This window comes from Heteronotia binoei, chromosome 4, assembly GCF_032191835.1.
Source record: "Heteronotia binoei isolate CCM8104 ecotype False Entrance Well chromosome 4, APGP_CSIRO_Hbin_v1, whole genome shotgun sequence".
Lineage (NCBI taxonomy): Eukaryota > Metazoa > Chordata > Lepidosauria > Squamata > Gekkonidae > Heteronotia > Heteronotia binoei.
Genome location: NC_083226.1, coordinates 103560220 through 103586493, shown reverse-complemented (window position 1 = coordinate 103586493; position 26274 = coordinate 103560220). Strand labels below are relative to the sequence as shown.

General features: G+C 40.4%; 1 protein-coding gene across 1 annotated transcript in view; it reads right to left on the bottom strand.

Annotated features, from left to right (window-relative positions):
* Nucleotides 1-26274, bottom strand: part of EPB41L4A (erythrocyte membrane protein band 4.1 like 4A) — a 213040-nt gene that overhangs the window by 115660 nt on the left and 71106 nt on the right. Inside the window, exons 3-4 of the mRNA XM_060235611.1 lie at nt 6390-6494; nt 284-335 (exon numbers count right to left, since the gene is read on the bottom strand). Of these exons, the coding sequence (XP_060091594.1) occupies nt 284-335; nt 6390-6494 (157 nt within the window). The remainder of the gene's footprint in view (nt 1-283; nt 336-6389; nt 6495-26274) is intronic.

The window sequence follows — 26274 nt, the reverse complement described above, 5'->3', positions numbered from 1 at the left end:
ATTGTCTTACATAAAAATCTTCATACTAGAAATTCTGAGTGAGTAACCTCTTTCCTTAAATTATTTTATTCATTACAAAAGATACAAATATTGTATAGATGTTTTTCAAAATGTCTTAATTTTACCACAAGCAAATTCCCCCCCTTGTCCCCCCCCCCAGGTTTTTTCTCAACTTCCTCATCTTCTAACAAACTTCCATCCTCAATGATGCCTGCTTTGCACATGTTGTATTTTATGCACCTCTCCATCCCCAGTTCCTATGAAGGACAAATTATATACATACTGTTTATGAGTTCCTTATGTTCTGCAAGAGTCTTTGCAGGATCCAGCCAGTGCTGTAAGAATATTAACAGAAATGATCATTTTGTTGTGGCATATTATTCAAACATACATTTAAAAATATATATTGCTATATATATTTACAAGCAATGCCATAGCTTTTCTCCTGAAAGAATACCATCAACTTAAAACCAAGCAGTAGTTACTAATGAACAGTTATGCTATGAAGGTTTGCAAAAAAAGAAAAAAAATCTTGTTCCATCCCAAATTCTGCAAACCTAGACTAACATATAAAAACACAATCATACCATCAGAAGTTAATTGCACTTAAAACAATATTCAGGGCTCCAATAAATAGAACGTTGGATGTTCCTTCTATTCAGAGGACATCATTTTGATAAATGGTTAGAGAGGCAGGAAGTGTATTGAGGACTTTTGTCTCTGCCTTATAGGAAGTATCTTCCAAGACCTTCCACGGCTGGTATAAGTTAAATATGTAGAACGGGGGGGGGGGGGGCAGTGTGGGGGACAGAGAAGCAACGAGCTTCAACAGTAATGTAGCAAAATGACACAACAAAAGAAAAATATATGGTGAGGAAAGGCAGGTCAGGTGCCTTGATCCAACTCCCAGGTGCCCCTCTTTCCTTTTAATATACAGGGTGGGAGAAAATAATGTCCTCTGAGAACAAGACAGAAGGAATTTTCACAGTAAATTCCAATGTTCTGTCCACCCCAGTAACAGAGTATATGATTTTAATAAATGGGATGTTTCAAAGTAGGACAGAATGAGGGAGGAATCAATTTTATAGGCTTTTATAGGAGCACCCTTCACCCAACTTCTGTATCAGTCAAGGTATTTAATTTGTTGTGGTGAAAAAAAACATAGGGCGTTTTCCCACAGAGCTTACCTCGGAGCGACGTCTCTCTTCACCGCGCAGCGTCTGCGCAGATTTCCCACCAACTGCTCCGCATAACTAGGAAGAGCCGCGGCTTTTGCATCGCTAACGTAAACTGGTTTTTAGCGGTTTACATCTGCAACGCAAAAGGTCCGGCACTTCCTGGTTATGCAGAGCAGTTGGTGGGAAATCCGCGCTGACGCTGCGTGGTAAAGAGGGATGTCGCTCCGAGGTAAGCTCTGTGGGAAAATGCCCATAGTCACTGAAGCCCAAGTTACTGCTTTGCACATTTCTGCCACTGAAACATTCTTATTGAAGGCAGCAGTGGTAGTGGAACTCCTAATGAAGTGAGCAGTGATGCCTTCTGATGGCATCAAAAATTATGTGAACACAGTCTTTCAACCACTTGCTTACTGATGCCTTAGAAGTCTTTCTTACTTTAACTGTGGGACGTAAGGAGAGGAACAAGGAATTGGATTTGTAGAAAGTTGCCATCCTCTGAATTTAGGTGCATGAGTGCTGTGTAAGTCTGAAGTATAGTCAGTCTCTCAGGTGCTCAAAAAAAAGTCACACCAATTTCTAGGACCTAGAACAAGAATGAAGGCTGAATCTAATTGAAGGACCACCATCTTATCCTTGTGACACAGCCCTAGACTTCCAGAGAGAGCTCCCAGTTCTAACACACATCTTGTTGATGTGACAGCCACTAAAAGTAGAACCTTGATGGTTAAGGAACTTCACCAAAGTTTCACAGGAAGGTCTTGTCAGTGACTGGTGGACTACATGGAAATTCCAGGGAGGAAAGCAGTTAAGTTGTAGGAGGGTGTGAAACAGCTTCTCCATGGAGGAAACACTTGATGTGAAGATGCCTGGAGGCAGATAAACTATCTACCTGAGGGATAACAGAAACCAAGCCAGCTACCTGCTCACATAATGTGTTGACTGTTAAATTCTGAGACATGTCATTTTGGAGAAATGGAGAAATCTGCAGTAAGATAGCCTGCGAAGCCAAGATTCCCTTGTGTCAGTACCATTTACAGAAGGGTTTCCATATGCGCTCATATATACAAGCCAATACTTCTGTGAGGCCATCATGACTGCTATGACTTGCCTGTGAAACTGTAATTCAGGAGTATATGCTGCTCAATTACTGTGCAACTAGGTGAAACCATGTAGGGACAAGATGGACAATCAGACCCAGTGACAGCAGGCTTGTTGAAATTGAAATTCTCCAAGGACATGTTGTAAACAGGTCCATCAGGTTAGAGAACCATGACCCCCTTGGTCAATGAGGGGTGATACAGATCAATTTGGCCCACTCCCAGAATCTCCTGGTATTTTCTGGTACTTGGCTGGCAACCCTTTTTGAGGTACACTGTTATTTCCATGTCTAGCTATCAGAAAATTGCACACAAAGAATGCTTCTGAACCTTATCTAAAGGTAGGAATTTTTGTGTGTGAACTCTGTCTATGATGTTTTCCAGATATGACAGCATCTGAGTAAGATCAAGGCTTCTCTTGTGTACATTGATCAGATAGCTGTGATCCTCAAGACACTGCAATGTCAGCTGGATGTATTCAAGTGCCCTAAAAAAAGGTAAAGGTAGTCCCCTGTGCAAGCACCAGTTGTTTCCGACTCTGGGGTGACATCGCATCATGACATTTTCATGGCAGACTTTTACGGGCTTCCCCAGTCATCTACACTTTTCCCCAGTAAGCTGGGTACTCATTTTACCAACCTCGGAAGGATGGAAGACTGAGTCAACCTTGAGCCGGCTACCTGAACCCAGCTTCTGCTGGGGTCGAACTCAGGTCATGAACAGAGAGCTCAGACTGCAGTACTGCAGCTTTACCACTCTGTGCCATGGGGCTCCCCTCAAGTGCCTGTGAAAATAAAGATAAGCTAGCTGTGAGGAAGTACCTCACCAAGTCCCCTGAGACTGCCAAATGCTGTGAATAAGAAATAGATTTTTAAAATAATTTTCACAAAGACTTGATCTGCAGAGCAAGATGCTGAATGACTAATAGCACCATCCTCTCCATGTTTACTCAACAAATAAGGCTTGCTTATTCAGTGAGAATTACTAGGTAAGTCTGATAAGACTGTAGCTCACGCTAATTACGAACAATGAAAATCAAGCACAACAGCAAAATAGTTTTAAGAAGAGGCAAAAGCATGTGCTTCTGAACAGGAAACATGACAATAACCTATTTCTTCCTTGTTCTTAAGATAAGTTAGCATGCTTTGGGTGGAAATGAGAGCTGCGATGTCTACAAAGACAAAAATGCAATCTTAACCCTGTATCTTTTTTATTATTTTTTCTATTTCTTTTCTGCAAAAGTCCAAAGGTTCTGTCAACTTGTGCATGACAGTTCTGATTTTTTTTGTATTTTTATGTGCGTGTGTGTATGCATGTACCTGGAAGTCATGTCAACCTCTGGCGACTGACCCCTACTTAGGAGTATAGAGGATATTCAGAGAGGTAGCTGAATAAAGCCTGCCCCTGCCTTCAGCTCTGGTATTCCAAGGAGGTCTCCCATCCAAGTACTTGCCAGAGTTAACCCTGCTTAGCTTCTGAGATCTGATGAGATCAGACTTGCCTGGGCTAGCCAGGTCAGGGCAAAAGTTCTGATTATTTTGACAATGGTGACAAAGAAATAATTATTTTAATTAATTTAAATAGTTATTTGGCCAATGGAACATCAATAAATCAACAAAATGTAATAAATAAGCAAATCCTAGCCACTGTCTAAAAATGTTCCTGAAGAAGGGAATATAATCTCCAGGTAGATCTCTCCACCTAGCAGCCATTTGAAATAGATTTATAGCAGCTACCTACACTTCACAACAATGGTTCAAGATGCAGGTCCCCAAGCATATATTTATTTTATTTATGGTATTTATACCCTGCCCTCCCCAATGGGGGTCCAAAGTGGCTTAAATTGTTCTCCTCTCCTCCATTTTATCCTCAGAACAATCCTGTTTGTTAGGTTAGGCTGAGTGTGTAAGGGGCTCAAGGTTACCCAGCACACTTCCATAGCAGAGCAGGAATTCAACTGAGATTCTAGTCTGACACTTTAGCACAGGAGTCCCCAACCTTTTTGGGCCTGTGGGCACCTTTGGAATTCTGACAAAAGGTGCTGACCTCTGAGAGGCAGAGCCAACCATAATCACAGAGGAAGCCCAAGAAGAGTAAATATTTAAAAATACACAGGGAAAAGAGAAGTCAGAGACAGAATAAATCCAACAGACAACCCAGTGTGAGACAGAGACCTGATTTGAAAAGAAAGGGGTTGCATAAGCAGAGGGTACAGAAATGTACAATGTGGTTACTTTAAATGTAGCCAAAATCTGTGCATTTAAAACTGTTTTGGGGTAAAGCTGCACAGAAAACAACTGTACATTCTACTTATGCACGTTTATCGTTAATAAGACAAAAAATCCTCCTACATTGTTAAAAAACCCACATTAAGATGATGAACTGGGTCAAATTTAGGGCAAAACACTCTGGACTCACATGTAAGAAATCATTAACTAGGTTCAAAACTTTCCATTCACTGTTATGCCAATCATCAAAATACCTATCATACCACAACACTCAGACCTGAAATAATCTTTTGATTATTTGATTTACCTTTTTACATAAAATATTATAAGCATGCTTGAATTTAAGAGCATAATATACAGTGTTCTAACACGTTTTAGTTAAAGTGACTTAATACTCCAGAAACAGGGCCAATTTTACCATTCTCTTTAGTACAGTACTGGAAGTATGTAGGAGGGAAAAAGTGTGATATTGTGAGATGCTCAATTGCCTGGCTGGGAGCACCACATAGTAGATGAAACCCCCTAGAATGGATTCAATTACCCCCTCCCCTGATGGAGGATTGCCAGTGATCTGACAGGGATTATTTATGCCTGGTTGACTCCTGGGTGGGCCTTTGTAACATCAGGAAGTGTACACAAAACAATTTGACTGGACTGGGGTCAATGTATGATTTCTCATGTCTTCCAAACACAGTGTCCAAACCTGCCTCCAACTTTGTTGTGAGAATCAGACCAAGATGTTCTAAAAAGGGAAAGGGTACTATATGTTGATTGTGCAGAAGTGCTGCTTTCTCTCAGCAATGTTGAGGATCTCTTCAGTTTCAGAATGATCACTTCTTCAAGTAATCAAGCATTAATTAACAAGGGTACATTGAGACAATACATTGGAACTTGTAAGTCTAGGCTGAATTTCTATTTCAGTAACTTAATAGATAGACAAGAGTGAGCATGAAGGAGAGAAAGAGACCACAGGCAAGCATTTTAATCCCCATGTTTCACTTTCAACACCAAGGTATATGTTGTCAACACTTCATCTTGAGTCAGTGAACCAGGCCTCAAGGATTCACAGGAGAAACAGTGTTTTGTAAACTTCTACCTACTGTAAACTTCTACCTACTGTATTTCACATATCTACATATATGACTCCTCAGTTCAGTTGAGTCCAAGAACCTTTGATGCCAACCCAGGAATAAATTCCACCTGGAAAACACAATTATGCCTTCAACAGAGCCTAATACATTAATCAATCCAGAGGTTTGGCACCAAAGTGATGACAGGAAAAACTGCCTAGTTAGAGCCACATAATTCAAGTTTGATGTATTCAGAAATGGCAAATGTATTTATTTAGTTTGTGTATAACAGGGTTATAGTCTATTCCACTGCTTATTGTACATAGGGCTTTTTTGTAAGAGAAACTCTATTAGCAACTCTGCATAATAGGCTAGTCCTGTTACTTATGAACAAATGCCTAATAAAGGTGGTATGTATGCATGTATTAGGCTACACACCCCTGATGTAGCCAATCCTCCTGGAGCTTACAGTCGGCCCTGTACTAAGTGCCCTGTAAGCTCTTGGAGGACTGGCTGCATCAGGGGTGTGTGGCCTAATATGCAAAGGAGCACCTGCTACAAAAAAGTCCTGATTGTATATATTATCATGTTCTTATTGAATTATCTTTTACTTTTATCATTCCATTTTCTGAAGTAATTGATGATATACCATGGGTGATAATTCCACATACCTATAAATTTGTCCAGTATTTCTTCCTTTTTCCTTTATTTGTACATAAACAGGAAAGGTTCCCAATGAGCAATGATACATGACTGAAAAAGGGTCACCAACAAGGTAACATTTACCAAATAAAAATCTATTGTGGTTTTACTCACCGTCTGGTGACTTCTGTCACAGTAACGGAGTCCAAAGTAATCTATCTCCACAAGGTTTAAATGCCGGAATACGTAGCCTAGGACAACGGACCCTTTCGTTGACTTCTGTGGGAAAGAATGTACAGAGCTTTTTCATGCAAGTGCTTAGTCCTTTGTAAGCTCCACAGTGGCAGTCATGCATTCAGCTAGCTTTGTGTACCTCAGGAGGGTGCTTTATTAGTTAGATACAGACACACTGGTATTCAACAAAAATCTCGATGACAAGAAATGATTCTCATATGCTCTGAAGTCATTCTGTAGGACTATCAAACAAATATGTTTACACGTCACTAATTGCTGGTCCCATGAGCTATGCTGTCAAAATGCCATTCTGTGATTTGCTCTGTCAGTTCTGATATCTTGCTCTCTATTTGCATAAATCTCTTTAAAGCATTCTCTTTCAGGCCCAGGGGAGGGGGGAATTGGCCTATCTCCAACTTCTGCTGTACTAGAAAATAAATACATGAGTTGGGTCAAATCAGCTACTGTGCCAGTGGAAAGTCACATACCATTACATGTTAATACTCCAATACTCCATCCTGATGCTAAAGCTTGTTAAAAGGGCATCAATGCATCCTTAATGGTTTTTCTTACTACTTTTTTATGCTTATATTTTAAAATGAACATGATAGTATAGATATCACTAAATGTTGCTCCCTCGTTGTTTTACTTCAACCATTCCCATTTGTTTTTGCCTCTGCCTTGAGTTAATAAAACTCAAAAGACTTTATTTGTTATATTGTCTCAGATCAGATTTTCCTGTTAAATTTAAATTTTGAATGGCACATGCTCAAAAGCATATAAATTATGTGAAAGCAGCATTAAAATATTACAAATGGCATCAAAATGCTATAAAACAAAAACTGGGAAACAATCACATCAAAAAATGGGTCAAATTTTATTTATTTACTTCATTCATACTGAAATAACTCCCCAATGAGGACCCAAAGTGGCCTACATCATTCTCCTTTCCTTCATTTTAACCTCATAACAACATCTTATAGTCATCTAGCAAGAATCTTAGATACCAACTATTTCACTGTGCAGTAAATACTTACTGCAATGGATAGGATTGATGAAATGATACCAGTTACCCATTGTCTGTTTTAAATCATTTAGAAGAAGTCTTAAATCACCACATTTAGTAATTTGGAGATGATTTTCTCATTTGATGTCTTGTTTTATGTTAAGAACATTGGTCCAGGAAGCTAATAAATAAAAAAAAAAGGCAATCTGGAGATGATTTCTTTGGAGAGAAGTTGAATGACCACACTAAAACTACTTTTACCAAATATGATGTTGGTCATGCAACAAGGGGCTTTTTAACCATTGTCCATCTTGCAGGACAGAGATCAAAAATTCCCCTCTATTATCAAAACTCACAGTATAATTTCTTAAACTTCGGCTTCAGCTCAATGTCATTTTATAGCTCAATTAATTCCTCTTCCACTACCCCCAACTTCTTCAGTATCTGAAAATGGATTTATCGCCTAATCTAGAATTTACATCAAAATAAAATCATCAGCTCGCTCAAACATGCAACGGGGAGGGATGGTGACTCAGTGGTAGAGCATCTGCTTGGGAAGCAGAAGGTCCCAGGTTCAATCCCTGGCATCTCCAAAAAAGGATCCAGGCAAATAGGTGTGAAAAACCTCAGCTTGAGACCCTGGAGAGCCGCTGCCAGTCTGAGAAGACAATACTGACTTTGATGGACCAAAGGTCTGATTCAGTATAAGGCAGCTTCATATGTTCATATGTTCTTGTATCCCATTTTTCCCTTTTAGCTCAGACAGACTTGGAAATTGGCATAGCTTGCAAAAGCCCATATTGCAATGGAATATAGTTAACATTGAAATAAATGTAGAGATAACAGATTTGGCCTTAATAAGGCTGACCTTATTTCCTTGCAACTGCAAGTTCATTTCATTGAACTTTGCTAATAGTACTGAAAGATAAGCAACAAACTCATTTATTTGAGTTCATCACTGAGTGTTAAAATTACACTGACTTTTAAAGAAAATAATGCTAATTTTCAGGTGAAAATTAAAATTTAGCCCAATACAGTTAACTAAACAAGGATTTACAATATAATTTAAATTCTTCAAATTTCTCACAGGCCCCATCCCAGCATATTTTACAACACTGAAATAACTTCTATATCAGCTCCATCAAATGCATTTGATGTAGCAGACTGCTGCCTACTGAAGTAGAAGCCTCAACAAACTGTGTTTTTTTACCTGCTGATAAACATTATTGATGCACATGACTCTATGAGATAAAGCACCACCTCTGGTAGTTAGAGTACACCTTCACATGCATAATATATAATCCTATACACACCAGCTTTTCATAAAGGGAAACTACTAGCCAGAAGAATCACTTCATGATTTGTTGGGAAATTACTTTCTGTAACAAAAATATTATAAACAGCCCAAGTACAAAATTCCATCAGAGTGAGTCAGAAAGAGAGCAATTACTACTGGAGATATTTCTAAAGTTACACAGCTTGCTTCATATTAAGATAAAACTTGCTAGAGGCTTGCATTCTTAAAGAAAAAACAAGTTTATTTGAAATACCATCAGTAATACATTCAAGAGAGAACAAAGAATTGTTCAAAGTGAGTCATAAAGTCATGTTTTATAGATCAGCAACAACACTATAAACCAGAAAGGCAGGTTTCCATAAGCATCATAAAAATGACAGCTAGAACCTTCAGAAAAGATGGATTTTCTTTTGATAGAAATGAAAACATCCTATTAGGTGTTTCAAATATTTTTAAAGGCTAAAGTAAACCTGATCACTCCAGGCCAAACCAAAGCATTCCATAGTATATGCTCCTTAAATCACAAATCCCATGGATCTGTAGAAGTGCTACAGTTTATTCCAACAGAAGCCAAGGGCCTTTAAAGCTGCATGACAGTCAAAGCTCAATAAATGCAACATTTGCTACTGAATTTCTATTCTCTAACACCTCTAGCTTACACCTCTAAGCAGTTCCAGAAATCTAGCAAGTTTGCTATGCTACCCCAAAGGTTTGTGTTTTATAATGAACTTTCATTGATTAGATGTCATTTGCATCTGATGAAGTAATCTCTATTCCAAGAAAGCTTATAACAGAATATCCATTGTGTGACAATCTCTAAAGTGCCACACAATTGCTGTTTATATTGACTGTCCTACAAATGGTAAAGAACACAAAAAGGCAACACCATTGGATAATCAAATTTCCACTAATAGCAATTGTACTCCCTCAGCAAGTTATCAATGGGAAATAGCTGAGGGGAAATTCCTCACTATAACAACATTCCACAAAGGTCCTCTCTGCAGGGCAGATGACAGCCTCTCCTCCACCAGCATAGGCAGCTGAGCACCAAAAACTTGCTAGCATACCTGGGAGTAGCATTGTTATGTGCAGTGCAGGTTTTTCTTCAAAAGAATAAATTTTGAATCTAGTTGACATATGCAAAGATCAAACAGCAATAATAAGTGAAGTTCACAGGGTCACCATGTGTTTGGATGTAATGGGGGAGGGCAGTGAAACAATAAATATGTCTAAATAGGAGACAGATGTGTAAAAGTGTCCTTCCAATATATTGCTGTTAATTATCTCCATGCCTGAGTGGAGCAAAATAACTGAGGACAATTTTACACATCCTTCTCCTATTTAGACACATTTATTGCTTCGCTGTCCCCTCCCCCAATAAATCCAAACATATGGTGACCCTTTGAACTTAGCTTATCATTGCTGTTTGGCCTTTGCATTTGGCAAAACATCTTCATTAAGTGGTATGCTAACGTGATGTTCATCTATGTAGAGGAATTTGTCTATATATATGAACTGTTAACCTCCTTTCCAATGTGTTTGAGGAAGTGTGTGCGCACATGAATGCTTACACCTTGAATAACTTTGTGGGTCTCAAAGGCGCCGCTGGACTCAAAAAAATCTGTTGTACTGCTTCAGACCAACATGGCTGCCCATGTAGATCTTCTTTTGCCGAAATTTACTTTCTTAGATATAGCCATTGATTTCTCTTATTTCCTTATTCTGTTAAAGATGAAAAAAAATTCATTTCACCTCAGAACTTTCTGTTACACCTCTATGCATCCTTTTGGAACTTCACCCCTTGCAAGTCTTTGTTTTTGCATGCCATAGGGTGGTGCTCTAGCATGGGATAGGAAGGCACCTTCCTGCCTGTCCCTCCTCTGTCTGAGTTTCTCTTTTGAACCAATGGAATTGGTTCAAAACAGACTCTAATTCCTAAAAAGAGAAAACAAAACTGATTGGTTCAGTTTCAGTTAGAAATTGAGTGAATGGAAATTACCTGTATTTGTCTTAAGAAATGATGCCTGGAAGTCAGATAACATATGGCCAATGCATCTATCACTTGCACTGCCACATTCCCAGATAAATCCAGCCATCACCAACACACTAGAACAACACTGGGCTGCCAGTGGGGGCATGGAGAAGAAGATTGCTGCATCAACACAGAAAAGCATACAGCTTAACCCCTTCGTCCCCTTTCCCAGTTTGAAATCTAAGTATGTTTTACTACATTTACCTCCTACATTCAACTCTCAGTTTTCCCAAATCTTTGCCATCCTTGCCTCTACTGAAATTATCTGTTCCTGATACAACAACAGTGTTATACAACAATAATATCTCCCCACCCCTACACTAAGTTCCATTTTGGAGATCTAGAGAGAATGATAAATTCTGTCAGGCTGCATTTGTCAGACATTTGCACTTGAATTTTAAGATGACTGGCTATTACATATGTGCAAAGCATCTAAAATATTGACTTATCATGGAATTTAATGCACTGTATATTTATGCTAATAAAATGGCTGATCTTATGTATAACTAATTTGCTAAATGTACATTCAAGCAAGGAGTCCTAATTTAACAATGGCTAATATTGCAAATATTTACCAAGATAAAAACCAAGACCTTCATTAGCTGAATATACATTTAAACTGAATATGAATAAATACGGATTAGCTTGTTCATACATTATCCAAGGAAGTCATCCCACCAATATATGGTCTAATATATATTCATGATTAGAATCTGATTACCATGCTAAGCATAAACATTCAAGTCAAATTTCTCAAATATAATCTCCTTTCACTGAATCTGTTACACAGCAGGACTAATTCTTATTTTGCTAAGCGCCATCACTGCCTTCAGGAAGGTGAGAGTGGATTTACTATCCTCAGCGGTCACAAATACAAAAAGCATCCCTATGAAGAAAGATTGCGCATCTACAGGAAGGGGAAGATAGAGACAAGGGAACATGTACAATCTATTTGAGAGCAAACTTTATCAGAATATTTGGATGGCCCTTTATATCCCCAATCTGTAGTCAGCTTTCAGGGAGGAATACCAAATCTTATTTAGATAAGCTTTTAACTGATAGGGACCAGGAAATTGCCTTAAAGGTGGCGACATTTACTATTCTAGCTATAATAATAATAATAATAATAATAATAATAATAATAATAATAATAATAATAATAATAATAATAATAATAATAATAATAATAATAAATTTATTCTTATATCCCGCCCTCCCCCGCCAAAGGCGGGCTCAGGGCGGCTCACAAGCATGGAAATCCATGGTTCAATAAAACAATACAATACAACAGCAATTTTAAATCAATTATAAGACATTGGAAAAAATTGTTAGGCAATTATTAAAAATATTTAATTATTTTAAGTCTAAAATTTTAGAATTAGCATATTGGAATTTGTATTAGGTTTTTAATTGTGTCTGCCTTGAATTGTATATTTTGTTATTTGGTTATATTGCATGTTTTGTTATGCTATGCTATGTTATGCAACTGAGTATTGGTACTTGGTCAAATTCAGGGAACAGTGAAGGATGGAGGGTGGGTGGGAAATCTGTCCAGACACTGTGACTGATCAAACAAATTTTTATCGTACTCTGATATTTTTCTAACAGCAGTGACACTCCTTTACTATTGCATTTTGTCTTTATTGTGTATATTTTTGTTTGTTTGATTTCCCCCTTTCCCATTCACCTTCCTTTTCTGGGAAGTTAGTTCACCCTGTGCATTCCATGCATTCTATAAACTGAGCTCTTTTGAACTTGTCAGTATGTATTCTCTATGTAGGAAGTTTATTTTGCAGCTTTTTATTTTGATAATATTGTATCTACTTCTTAAACTTTGCGTGTCCTAGGATAATGGTATAGATTTGTTATTATAGGTTTTGGTCTGGGGAGGGGGATTTAAAGGGTTAAGATTTTGTGAATATTTGACTGCATTTGGTGTATATTGGGTTTTTTTTTAAGTTTAACTAAAAAGAAAAAAAATATGTCGTGTAATATAGGCCCGTTGCATCAGCCCCACTGTGTCCCATCCTGCCTTTTAAAAAATGTATTTACATTATTTATAGCCCGCCTTTTTTACTTGGACTAAGGCAGATTACACAGAGTAAATCAATACAATGAACAGGATACAACATCCAATAAACAGGGCAATGGGATTTGGAATGCAGAAACCTTAAGCCAGAACAAAGAAACCTTGAACCAACCAGAAATCTGAAATAGAGCTGAAACAAAACATAAATATTAACATGACGTGTTAAACAATGCAAAATTTACATAGTAGGATCCTACTTACAGCAACAGGCAGTACAAACTATGCACAGTTCTACAGGCCACAGTGTGTAGTCCTTTACCCAAGCATTTTTGCTATGGGCATGGAGTGATATATAAAGCAGGGGTGACCAACAGTAGCTCTCCAGATGTTTTTTGCCTACAACTCCCATCAGCCCCAGCCAGCATGGCCAATGGCTGGAGCTGATTGGGAGTTGTAGGCAAAAAACATCTGGAGAGCTACCATTGGCCACTCCTGATATAAAGCATGTCTGCTTCCCAACTGTACATTCAAACAAAAGGCTGGCCCTCAGCTCAGTTCAAAATACACCTTCTACACTGCCTAGTAACTGACATAGCAGCATGGCTGTGCTTAGTATCACTAACAATTGATGATGGTTAAACATCTTAGGGAAGGATTTGGGATGGGCATGCTTAAGTGACTTTGCCAGGTTTGTTGTTTTGATTTTGCATCTTGCAAATGATTCTGTGCTTCATTTTCTTAATTTTCACTGGGCAGGGAGATGATATGTGGGACCTGTGAACTTCATTCAGTTTGCAAGACATGAGAAAGGCTGTTAACAATAGGACTTTTTGGAAGTAATTAATTCATACGGTCACTGTCAGTCAGAAGCAACTTGACAGCACTTAACACACAAATGTGGACACAGGTGCAGAAACTCCTTACTGATTGCATGCTCTACAACAAAACAAAAAAGATACCACACAGTAGAACCAAGCAGCTAGCTGCAGTTTCACAGTCTGTCTGTCATTTCCTTGCATCATTTCTGGTTGAACTCAGAAGCAAGTTTTCTGCCATCTAATCATAATGCCAAGCCTCTGTACAATTATAATAAAGTTACAACTTAATCCTATCTCAGTTCTGCTTACATCTTGAGTTTCCATTTTTGCCTGTGCTGACAATGTAAGCACAAGCCTGACTATCTGAAAGAAAAAATTATGTAATTGAAATCCACCTGAATATCTATGCCCTAAGCAGTGGCACCGTTGGATTGGGGGGAGGGGGTTTGTCAAGGTTCCATTCTATAATATTTGATGCATATGTATTGTTTTGTGTACATAATATGCAGGCAACTAATATATATTTTGATATGAAATAATCTCTTCGTGTCTTGAAAACATTTTCTTTCTCATTATTAATTACCTATTATTTAATTAAATTAAAAATATTTATAAGGCTCTTTGAAGAGGTACCATAACAATGAAACACCAGGGAGCAAATAACAGGAGACATTTATTTTCAATAATCTTTCATATTAAAAATGCCACAAGCGATGCTAAATATTCAACCATGGAAACAACCTCATTCCCAGAGGAATTCTGCTAGCTTAATTAACACTGCTGCATTCCATGCCATATTGCTGTAAGAGTAATCTATGTACAGAACTCTCAAGAATACAGAATCTTCCATAATATCACACAATAATGGTGAGAAAAGAGAAAGGTTTACAAGCATACACTTCAAATTATCTACTCCAGAAAAGGGTGTCAGCAAAGCAGAGTTAGTTATTTTAACGCAACACTATGTCATGTGCTTGCAAAATGAAAGAACATATATTGTCCAAGCAGTACCATGCGAGAAGGAGGCAAGGCAGCCGGACTAAAACTAGTACCAAAGCAGAGGAACCCCAGGCTGAGGCAGCAATGGCTGTGAGAGACCCAGGACATCAAGTGGGCAATGGTCCATACATTCCAAGGTTCAAGCACACTCTGAGGAGAGGCTGGACAGCAGCTTGGTGCACCAGGAGGGATTACAGAACAGGGAAGAAGGAGGGTGCTGACTCTGAAGGGGCACTACTGACAGGAAAAACCAGCATTTGGATCACAGTGTACCATACCCTCAGAAAGAATGTTACCAGAAATGCTGCGGATCTTTTTATAAGGGAACTTAGCAGAGACAGACCCTGGTAGAACTCTTATGGAGCAGGATCTCCACAAAGTGTATACCAGTAATAACTCCAGAGAGGGAGGGCTCAAGCAATGTATCCCCCACAAATTGCTCCATGGGCGCCTCTTATGTCACGGCTCCATCCTACTACTGTCGCAGCAACAGGATGCTGGGTTTTTTTGAGTTCTGGTTGCCGTGATGGAATGGGAAGGAGCCCCAAAGTAAGAGGCGCTGTGGAGCAACTGGTGGGGAATCGATGGCTTGTGCCAATGCAAGGAGAAGCGCGAGCGTGGTGCTAATGCCGGTGAGGAATCAATCTTAATCTATGCATTTCCTGGAGGCCGAAAGGATGATGAGATTAGTTAGGTGTCCACATCTTAGCCAGAGACAAAGAGATGAAGGCATACTTATCTACATTGCTCAAGGCTTACATGTGCTGAGCCTTGGGGTCACAGTGTGTTTGTAGCTGAGGCAGGTTATCCAAAGTGCTGCCAAACTAAGCCAAGCCTGGCACAGGGTGCCCAGAGTACAACAATGTCACAGGTGCCAAGCATTATTGAGGGGTGCTTGTGCTGCAGTGCAGCTTGGCTCACCCTCCACAAACGACATGTATGAAAAGGGCATATAGCTAGGTAACAAGAAGGCACATCAGTGTAGGGAAGCACCACAGAGAAAGACAAGGAAGGGGTCACAATAGCAAGGAACATACACATGAAGGCCAAGGAGGGACCCTGGAGAACCTGGCTGTAGTCAAATACCCAGGAACTCAGTCTGAATGAAAACATCACCTACACCAGATCTCTGTGATCAAGAAATCATAGACAAATTCTTTGATTCCACTCATTCCAGTCCCAAATGAGTAACAATAGCTCTTCTGATACCAAACCACTAGTTGCTCCTCCACCACCACCATCCTGCCCAAAATACTCCTCCAAAACCCCACTCCAAGCGAATCCACTCCCTCCACACATACAAAACTATGAAAGGGTTCATAGACAACAAGTGAAATCCAAAAAGGCACTCCCAAAACTTGCATCCACCAGGAAGAGTTTTGCCTTTTTATTTTTTTCTTAAAATGTAGCTCACCTTCAGGTTGAAAGTGCCCATGTGAAACAAGATTAGGATCAATTGCCTGAGAAATGGAAGTTCAATGCTTCCTTTAGCACCTGGAACTAGTTGCACAGTTTGGATTCTAATCTTCATTTTTACCATGTATAAAATCAGGAAAGCTTTCTAAATATTTCTGTATTGAAACTACATTTTCTCATATTTTAATCATTGTTGTCAAAGAAAGCAAGATTATTGTTAATTAAACATCCAGGCTCTTGGTTCACATGGACTACTGAATGGTTAACCTCTTGTGGCCACACTGAAGTGTTATTTATTCACAGCATTAATGAAAAATGCATTACCTTCCAATACTCTGACCAACAGGCTCTTGGGGGTGATTAATAAAATGCTCGAGGCAAACTTGCTATCTCTTAAATGAGATTAGAGTTTGTTGTGTTCTGTAAAACTTTACTGGCAATTTAAATACATTTTTATTCAGTGGGCAAAATGAAAGAGTTCCCCCCTCCAAACAACAGAATGTGCCCACGGTGGTAGAAACACTGACTTGAGTAGGTGCAGAGGCTAATTAAAACCAAGAGCCAAAAGTTCCAGCTGATAATAGAAAGAGAATGAAAACACACTGGGAGGCCCTCCATGTCTACTTGTAATTCAGAATGTGATTAGGAGCATGTTTGCAGTACAGTGTCCTTGAAAATGCTGTATGCCAGAAATGCCACTGATTGAACAACTGACTGTGCATAAGGCAAACCACTTGGGAATGTTTTTATACAGAATCATGATACTGGGAAATGCAAAACACTACAAGAAACACACAGACCTTTATGAACCTAAACCCAAACCACAGTCTGGTGCTAAATTTGCCTCTACCCCAATATTTTTTTATTCAGATACCCCATGGCCTCCACCACATAGGTCTGATTGTGAAAACTAGCATGGCAAATCCCCTTCCTTTAGGCCATTCTGGCTTTCAAAGGTTGTCTTCCCTGGTGGACTTTAACAAACACTTTGCATATTAGGCCACATACCCCTGATGTAGCCAATCCTCCAAGAGCTTACAAAAAAGAGCCTTGTAAGCTCCTGGAGGATTGGCTACATCAGGGATGTGTGGCCTAATATACAAAGAAGCTCCTGCTAGAATTCCACCCCTGCACACATGGCCTGGCCCCACAAAGTCCCATTTGTGTCAGATCCAACCCTCCTGAGTTTGACACCCCTGCTCTATGGCATCACATCCCTACTGAGTTCCCTCTCCAAATTCTGCCCTCCTCCCCAAGCTACACCTGCAAATTTCCTAGAATTTCTCAACCTGGAGTTGGCAACCCTACCAGGAATGTACCAAATAAGCCCAACTAATTTTATACAGGTATATAAGAGTACCTAGGAGGAAAGCAGATTAATGTCTCTGTCAGCAAACACCACTGAGATGTAGGAACAACCAGGAGACTGTATGGTGCTAGTAATTTCAAAAATGTCCAACAGTGCTCAGTATAGGCTAATACCAGGAATCACATTCAATTTGCCCCTTTTTCCAGTGCTCACCAGAAAACATATCAGCCCTCACATCCATGCTGATCCCTTGAATCACGGCAACAGCACCTGCTATCAAAACAGTCCAATTCCAAGAAGTTCATGGTGATACAAAGGGCCATCAAGTTGCAGCTGATTTATGGGTTTTCAAGGCAACAGAGGTTCAGAGGAGGTTTGCCATTGCCTGCTTCTGCCTAGCAATTCTGGACTTCCTTGGTGGCCAACCTTGGCAGGCTAACCCTGCTTAGCTTCCGATATCTGATGAGATCAGGCTGGCACACAGAGTTCTGCGTCACAGACAGGTAAAATACAATCAATGTGCTATGAATGAAAAAGAGTGAACATATGGTCACCAAGATACAATTTCTATTTGTCCCAGGTGCCATGCAAAGGACTTTTGGATAGTTCATAACACTAAGTGCAGGCACATCGATAAGTAGATTTCCTCAAAAATTATTTCCTTGCAGTGACAATTTTATTTTGTTTTAGCCACAATGTCTACTAAGAAAAGACTGAACTGTTACAGTTAGATGTGCAATTCACAGCCTCCTTCATGCACAGTACAATGATTAAATATATTTATTTGCAGTAGTTACCTATAAACTTTGAACTAAAAAAAGTATATGGCAAAGGAATCTGCCTAGAGCTTATCTACAAAGGCTACCTTCAAGGAGTTGGACGTTCTTTGTCAAAATTTCTAAACAGATTTAAGCTGGCAAATTCAGAACATTTTTGATAATTGTAAAGCCTTATACTAATTAATTATCATTTAACATACCTGGCTTTTTAACAATATGGGGAAAAGCTAAGACAAAACATTTTGTCTAGAGTGGTTCTCTGAATGAAATTAATGATTAATCATTTTCTTGTTTGTGGTACTACATGTATTATGTCAAGCAGTCTCTCTCTGCAAAGGTAGATTTAAACAGAATAGGCACCTATATGTATGTGAAACAGAACTATAAATTAAGGTGGGTAGCTGTGCTGGTCTGAAACAACAGAACAAAGTTTGAGTTCAGTGTCACCTTTAAGCTTACACCCAGAATAAAATTTTGTTGGTCTGAGAGGTGCCACTGGAGTAAAACTGTTCTACAGAAATATAAGAATAAAAAACTGATGTTGGTGGCCAAACACCTTCTCTATCCCATGTATAATTTTGTAAACCTCTAACATGTCACCCTCAGTCATCATTTCTCCAAGCTAAAGAGCCCCAAGCATTTTAACCTTTCTTCATAGGAAAAATGTTTCATTCCTTTAATCATTTTAGTTGCCTTTTCTGCACTTTTCTCAATTCTACAATATCTGTTTTTGAGGTGTGGTGACCAGAACCTGCCAGGGTTGCCAAGTCCCCAGCTTCCTGGAGCAGGAGACTTTCACATGCACGAAGCACACTGGCGTGATGGCGTCACCCGGAAGTGACATCATAAAAATGGCAGCACCCTGTGCAGGGCTGCTTTAGGCGTTTCTGGGGAAACTCTATGGTTTTTCCGGATGCTCTAGCCATTTGGGAGGGAAAACTCTATGGTACAACTTGGGAGTTTTTACCTCCCAAATAGCTAGAGCGTCCAGGAAAACCATAGAGTTTTCCCTGAAATACCTAGAGCAGCCGCACAGGGGAGCTGCCATTTTGATGACATCACTTCCAGGTGACATCATCGCGCCAGTGCACTTCATGCACGCGAAAGTCCCCTGCTCCAGGAAGCTGGGGACTTGGCAACCCTGGCAGATTAAAAAAACACTCTTCCATATTCAAAAACAACAAATAGAGACAGCAAATATGTTATGTATAGTGGTTCTGCTTTTCAGACTAGAGGCTAGTTTACCCAGGGTTGAACCAAAAATCTGGGAACAAGCAATATCTCTTGAAAATTCATTACAATCCAAAAGGCTTGATGCATTTTTTTTTTAGCCTCAGACCCTTATCCTGCCTGGGCCACACTAATTTTTAAAAAAATTAAATGTATTGGACTAAACCCTGAAGATCTTTTTATTAGAAGCCTGAACAAGGGAAGAACAATTATTATTCAAAGGCTTCTTGATACTGAATTACAAAATTAAGATGCCTTACTTCAAAAGAGTTTTAGATATTTAAAACTTTGGCCCAATTTTAAAACTGCCCCATACCTGTCTGATATTACTTACAAGCCCTAGATGGGCATTTTCCATGGCCTGTTTTGAGACACTTCCCTCTGCTGTGATGCAAGGCAAATTTTTGCATGTGCCCACATAGGAACGGTTATGTCCATGCAAGTCCAATATGGTGGAATCCACTACCCATGTCCTTCTGTATTGTAAACTCTACCAGGAAGAATGGTCCCATCTTACATTACCACTTTTGTCTAAATTTAATCCTCTGCAATTTTATCTGAAATTAGGCCAGAAACTTTGTGTAACTTTCTCCTAGAAGACTCTCAAAGTTTTGCATCTTGTGCTGTGGCCAGATTCTATTCCTTAGTGATCAGAAAATAAAAATCAATTGTAATGGAAGATATACAGTAACTTTTTTATTTATACTGGATTTTATCCTTTTTATACATCAAATTTTATTTTTGTATTCTCATAACCTGTAACTTGCCCTGAGCTTAAATTGAATAAAATAAAAATAAATACAATAAATAATGATCACATTGTTTTTGATATACAGCCTGTTTAATTCAGTATTATGATTAAACTTACAATATTTCTGAAATGGCATATTCTTTAAGCAAAAAAAGTACACAGCTTAGTCTAAGACTCAAATCCAAACATACATGTGCTGCACAGGAATAGCCTGCATCAAGGATATTCTTACTTAACTGATGGTTAACACAGCCAAATTTGACAATACCAATCATCCGCTTCAGGAGAAGGGAAAGCTGTAGCATTCCAGGTACACATTTAAAAAGAACTGATCAGTGCTGGTCAGCAGGGTTTGCAGGCCCAAGCCATAAAAAAGAAAATGCACGTGCAACCTTGGATGCAGGGATCCAGCAACAGGAACTGTTTGCAATGCTCTTCTTTGCTCATGGGTGCCCCAATCCAGACAGGCTTCATTGCAGGGAGGAATACACATTTCTATACATCCTTTCTATAATAAAAGCCCTGGTTCCCATTGGTTAGGGATGCTCTCCATAAACCATTGGCTCATCACGCATCAGTCTCCACCTCTGGGCTGCCATTAGCTAACTCCCCTGTCCCCCACCCACTGCCAGACCCAGAAAAGATGAGGACTGGGTCACTGGGGAAGCTACTAGGCAGTAGCTATTGCTAGGCAACTGGCAGAAGCTGTTGCTTCTGTCAGTAAAATGCAACCAAGCTTGGTTCTCTCAGTAAAAGGTGGGGGGAAGGCCCTTTCCAGGCCTATTTTGGCCTTTGAGGGAGAAGTCACTGGTCCAGTTCTGACTACAGTTGCCAGCTTCAGGTGGGAAATTCCTGGAGATTTTATGGTGGAGTCTAAGGAAGCCAGAGTTCGGGGAGGGAATAGGCCTTGTTTGAATATAATGTCATAAAGCCCACCCTCCAAAGCAGTTATTTTCTCCAGGGAGAGAGAGATCTGTTGTCTGGAGTTCAGTTGTGATCCCAGGAGATCTTCAGGTTCTACCTGGAGGTTGAGCGTTAATGCAGGTGAGATTAAAATCCTTTTATATGTATATAATGAGAAACATTTGCATGTCATGCTCACCAGTCTAACATGGTGTGTAAAAATAGATCAGGAAGTTTGTTTACATTTCATTAAGTCATCTTTTCAGATTGTTCACAGTAGCATGCTATTACAGCAGAGGAGTAGGGTTTTTTCATACAACTTTTTTTTATACCCTAATCTAGGGGAACAATTGTCCTTCAACTTTGTTAAACATAGTGAACCACTTATCAAAACTGCCACATTTGGAAAGTCTGATATGCAGTAGTCTTATTAAAAGAGACAGTAACATCCTCATGCATAGGATAATTCCACATCATGCAAAAGATAACAAGCTAGCACAGCTACTGCTGCACTGATTGCATTAGATGTTATCACACAAAATCAAGAAAAAACTATCCACCATTGCTTACTGTGATGAACTGCAAGCCTGTGCATGATAAAGGGGCAGTGCATATTATGGAATTCACTGTGATTGGGCAACTGCTTCTAACAGTCCAACTGTGATGGCTGGGAGTCAGCAAAGCTCTTAAAGAGGGTCTGCAGAGAGTGCGGTGGCTCTTGTGAGGCTCTAGAGTGTGTGACAGTGTGTCACAGAAACAGAGTCAGTTTCAGGATGAAATTGGTGTAGCTCTGAATACTGGAGACTCTGGTGGGAGACTGATCCCAAAAATCAAGGGCAGTCTCTGATTTTGTACCAAAAAAAAAGACATACATCTTGAGAGGAACAAAGGTTCCTATATTAAGCTTAGTATTCCAATGTAGGACTTCACAAAGGGTTTTGAGGTGTCAGAGAAAGGCCCAAAAAGGTGCCAAAGTGTTGGAATGAACCACACAACACGCGTGTTGACGGAAAAATGCGTCTGCCTTGCCTCTCTGAGCAAGGGTTTATTTATCTCTGCATCAGTTGCGCCAAAAATAAACCAGCTTACAGCATCGAACAGACAAAAGCACTAACAGGAAGACATCTGCCCATGAGGTCATGTCTAATACCAGCTCAGCAGTTGTCAAGAATAAATTTATCTAAGAAAGCAAAAATGCGAGTTGAACACGGGAGTAAGGATCTTGTAATCTTGTGTCATCAGAATTATAGGGAGGCAGGTTGGTGTGCTGATTGCATGATCCTCCCCTATCTTTGTGGGGTACAAGCAAAGCAAACATCATTCCTACTGAGTAATTCCACACCAAAGAGCGGAGTTATTGCTCTTACCAAGAAGAGAACAACTAGTTTTCCAGAGGAAAGAGGTCTAGAAGTGAGAGACCTGAGTCTTCTAACCCAAGGGATGAGGCAGATACCCTCAAGCTTGTGTGATTAGAAAGAGGGAAAGTTCCTCAAAGATCTAGAATAATTATAAAAATATAAACCTTTAACATCAAAGTTAGTGAGTGTTGTGACATCTGAGGGAAATTCTGTATCTTATGAAATAAATTGTCTGTGAAGGAGTTCTGTATTCATTTTTGTTCTGTCTGCCCACAGATTCTAAATCCCAGAAATCTCTATACAAATCCCATCCCTTCCCTGCCAATATGTTTTAAATAAATCAAATCTTGTTTTGAAATGCTACCAGTGCCTTGTGTGCCACATTTCTGATTGGTAAAATTTTGACATCTGCAGTAATAGCAAAGGTGATCGATTTGTGGTGATACAAAAAAAGCAGTCTTCCTTGCCTCATCTCGTAACACTTATAACTACAAAACAACACAAGCACACTTAAGCAAACTGTTAGTTAAAATGACCAAGGGAAGCAAATGTGGTCAATTCAGTTATATTACATCTAAGAAAATGTGTTTTGTATGTATTTCTACCCTGCCCTTCCCACAAGTGGGCTCAGGGAGGGTTACAACATGGAAAATTCACAACAATTAAAACCAACTATAATACTATAAAATCATTTTAAAAAACAAGGCAACATTATAAAAAAATTCAGTGTCCCAGCACAATATAGCTACAGAAAAAAGAGAGGACAGAGCCTATAAGAATTTCCTATATGCTAATATTTATTGCTCTCAGATCCAGAGCAGGTATCATAGCCCAGTGACACAACAGATTACAGCAGATTATTCAGGGGGGGGGGGGGGGGTGAGATGCTATTTGACATCCACTGCCTCAGGAGGTGGTGGCAGCTGCAAGCATAGACAGCTTCAAGAGGGGATTGGATATGGAGCAGTGGTCCATCAGTGGCTAATAGCCACAGTGTATTGTTGGAGCCCTCTGTCTGGGGCAGCGATGTTCTGTATTCTTGGTGCTTGGTGGGGGACACAGTGGGAGGGCTTCTTGTATCCTGTCCCCACTCATGGACCTCCTGATGGCTCCTGGGTTTTTTGTCCACTATGTGACACAGGATGTTGGACTGGATGGTCCATTGACCTGATCCAATATGGCTTCTCTTACGTTCTTAAGCTTTTAAAATATATTGCCTGTTTATACTCACTCTCTGTTTCCTATTAATTAGCTAGTTTTTGATCCACAAGAGGACTTGTCATTTTACCCCATGACTCTCGAGCTAACTAATGAGCCTTTGATAAGGAACTTTATCAAAAGCATTGAACTTTATCAAAAGCCTGAAAGTTATCCAGTGGCATGGGAGAATGGTGGCCATAGGGGCTTGAGGCAAGACAAGTAAGGGCAAAATTGCCATGTGAATGCCATGTTGTGTTGTCGGCATGTAGAAAAAACACAAAACTACCAATTAAACCACCAGAGCTTATTTCCAGAGCTTCTAGTTTTGTTTGTGTGAATTCATTGTCTTACTTAAAGTATGCTGAATGCAATTATACAGCAAGTACATTTATACCTCGGTTTCTAAAGTTGGAAAGAAGAATTTTAAATGAACCAAGCACAAGTCTCATGAGACTCCATTACACAGTATTTATAAAGTAGTCTGCAATTTGTCAGTTTATGAGAGTTTATGCATTTCCCTCAGCACAGGGAAGAAACAAAAATCTTATGAAATATGTAATTATAGCTTAAGATTTCTGTTCATACCACAGAGCATTCACAAATGTCAAACCAATTATAAGACCGTACAAGTAAGCTTAAGGAGAAAACACAGTTATAGCTCAAAACTGAGACGACTACTTCTGGCAGACTCTACTTTTGTGTAGAGGACCCTTCAAACTAAATGGAAGACTGAACAGGTGATGCCAGTGCAACCTGAAACTAAATAAACTGCAAAGAAAACATTTTAAATCACTATATGGCTACAGAAACTTGTAATTCCACAATCTGAATAAACTAATGCAGTAGCAAATTATAAAATATTTTTCCTTGACAATAAGCTTCCATTGTATAAGACTGAAAATAGCCTGAGATAAGGAACCTGTTCTAAATAAAAACTGGACTTAAAGGCAATATGAAGTCCAATGTCTTTCAACATTGAAAACAGATTAAAAGGTAGTTTTTAAGTTTCTGGAGAATGAAACTTTTATTTCCTTAAACTTACTGTGGTGAGTGATCACCACCCCAAGCATAAAATTTTAGAAGGGCTTATCACAGGGATCATTATAATGTTGACGGTATCCTCTAGCAACTTCAGATTTCTCTAGCAAGGTGAAAGAGATTATCTCTGTGATTCTTGTGCTAACAGCACTTCTAAATGTAATGGCAGAACACAAATTGTTAATAATGGGAGTCTGTCTGGGTAGCAGCCCCATGGCAAGTCAGATATGGCAAATCAACCTTAAGAAAAAGAACTACATGGCTGGACACTATCAGAGGAGTTTGCTGTGGTAGCCAAACTACATATTTTATTACAACTCTTAAATGACAGCCCAAGGTGATAGATATCTTGAAGAGAATTTTCCCAGAATACAGAACTTATTAAGGCTTGAAAACGGCATCACTTGGATGAACCTGGGATGTGCAGATGTGGATAAAGCCCTCCAAAAGACATGTGGAAATAATGGCCATCATGAACCTCATCACTGGAAATGAAGGGTACAAAACAATACAAAGCCAGAGTGGGGGAAAACATGGAATGGTCTTCTCCTTGCATAATTTCTCTTCTCTGCACAGGAGACATTTCTCAACCACAACACACATGTTTAAAAAAATGTAGGTACACATTTTTACAAAGAAAAAATATCTGACATACTGAAAAGAAGTGTGGATATAGAATATTCCCTGTGTCGGGTCTTTGGTGCCCCTCCCGGTCCCCCGGCGTCGCCGTTGCCCCACCCGGGCACTCTGGGGCGTTCCCCGGAGGTCTCAGAAACAGGGGGGTGGGCACTGGGTTACTTCACCGCAGGCCCCCGTTCCCTCCTGGCTGTGCTATGGCTCCTGTCCCTCTCTCTCGCGAGGCAGCCTCTTTGCGCATCAGCCAGCTCTCCTCAGCGACCTCCTCCCTCCCTCCTTTTATGCTTCCCGACCCATCCTCCCCCCTCCCAGGACCTGCCCCTCTCTGGCTCCTCCCCCCTTCAAAGCCCCAGACGCCCAGGAGAGGTGCGTCGGGGCCGGGCTGACTGGGCGTGCCTCAGGCGTCCCAGCCCTCAGCGGCGTGCTGCAAGGGAGCGTCTCGTGCTGCGACGAGCTGAATGGCTCTCCCTCTTGCTCTCCGGCGTCTTGCCCCGGCCAGACCTCACGGACTCGAAGCCGGGCTCGCCGTCTGGGAGGCGTCGCTCGGGTGGCTGCTTTCGCCCCGTCAGTCGAGGTGAGGGGTGGGGCCTCCACAGGGGCTTGGAGAGGTGGGGGGGGCTCTTGGGGCGATGCCGGGGGCTTGGAGCGGCTGGCAGGCGCCGGGGGGTCTCCTCCGCGCAGTCCCTGCCCGGGCTGGGCGGGACACACCCCCCCCCGTGTCCCTTGCTTCTCCGCTTCCTCCTCGAAGACCCGGGAGAGGTAGTCGGCCACGCGGTGGTCGGCCCCGGCTTGATGGTGCACTGTGAAAGAAAAGGGGAGAAGAGACATATACCAGCGAAGGACTCGGTCATTGGAGTCCTTCATCCTCGACATCCACAGCAGGGGGGCGTGGTCCACCACCAACCGGAAAGGGTTGTTGGTGAGGTAGAATTTCAATGCCCCGACGGCCCACTTGACCGCCAGGGCCTCCTTTTCTACGGTGGAGTACGCCCGCTCGGCGGGCAGGAGCTTGCGGCTGATGAAT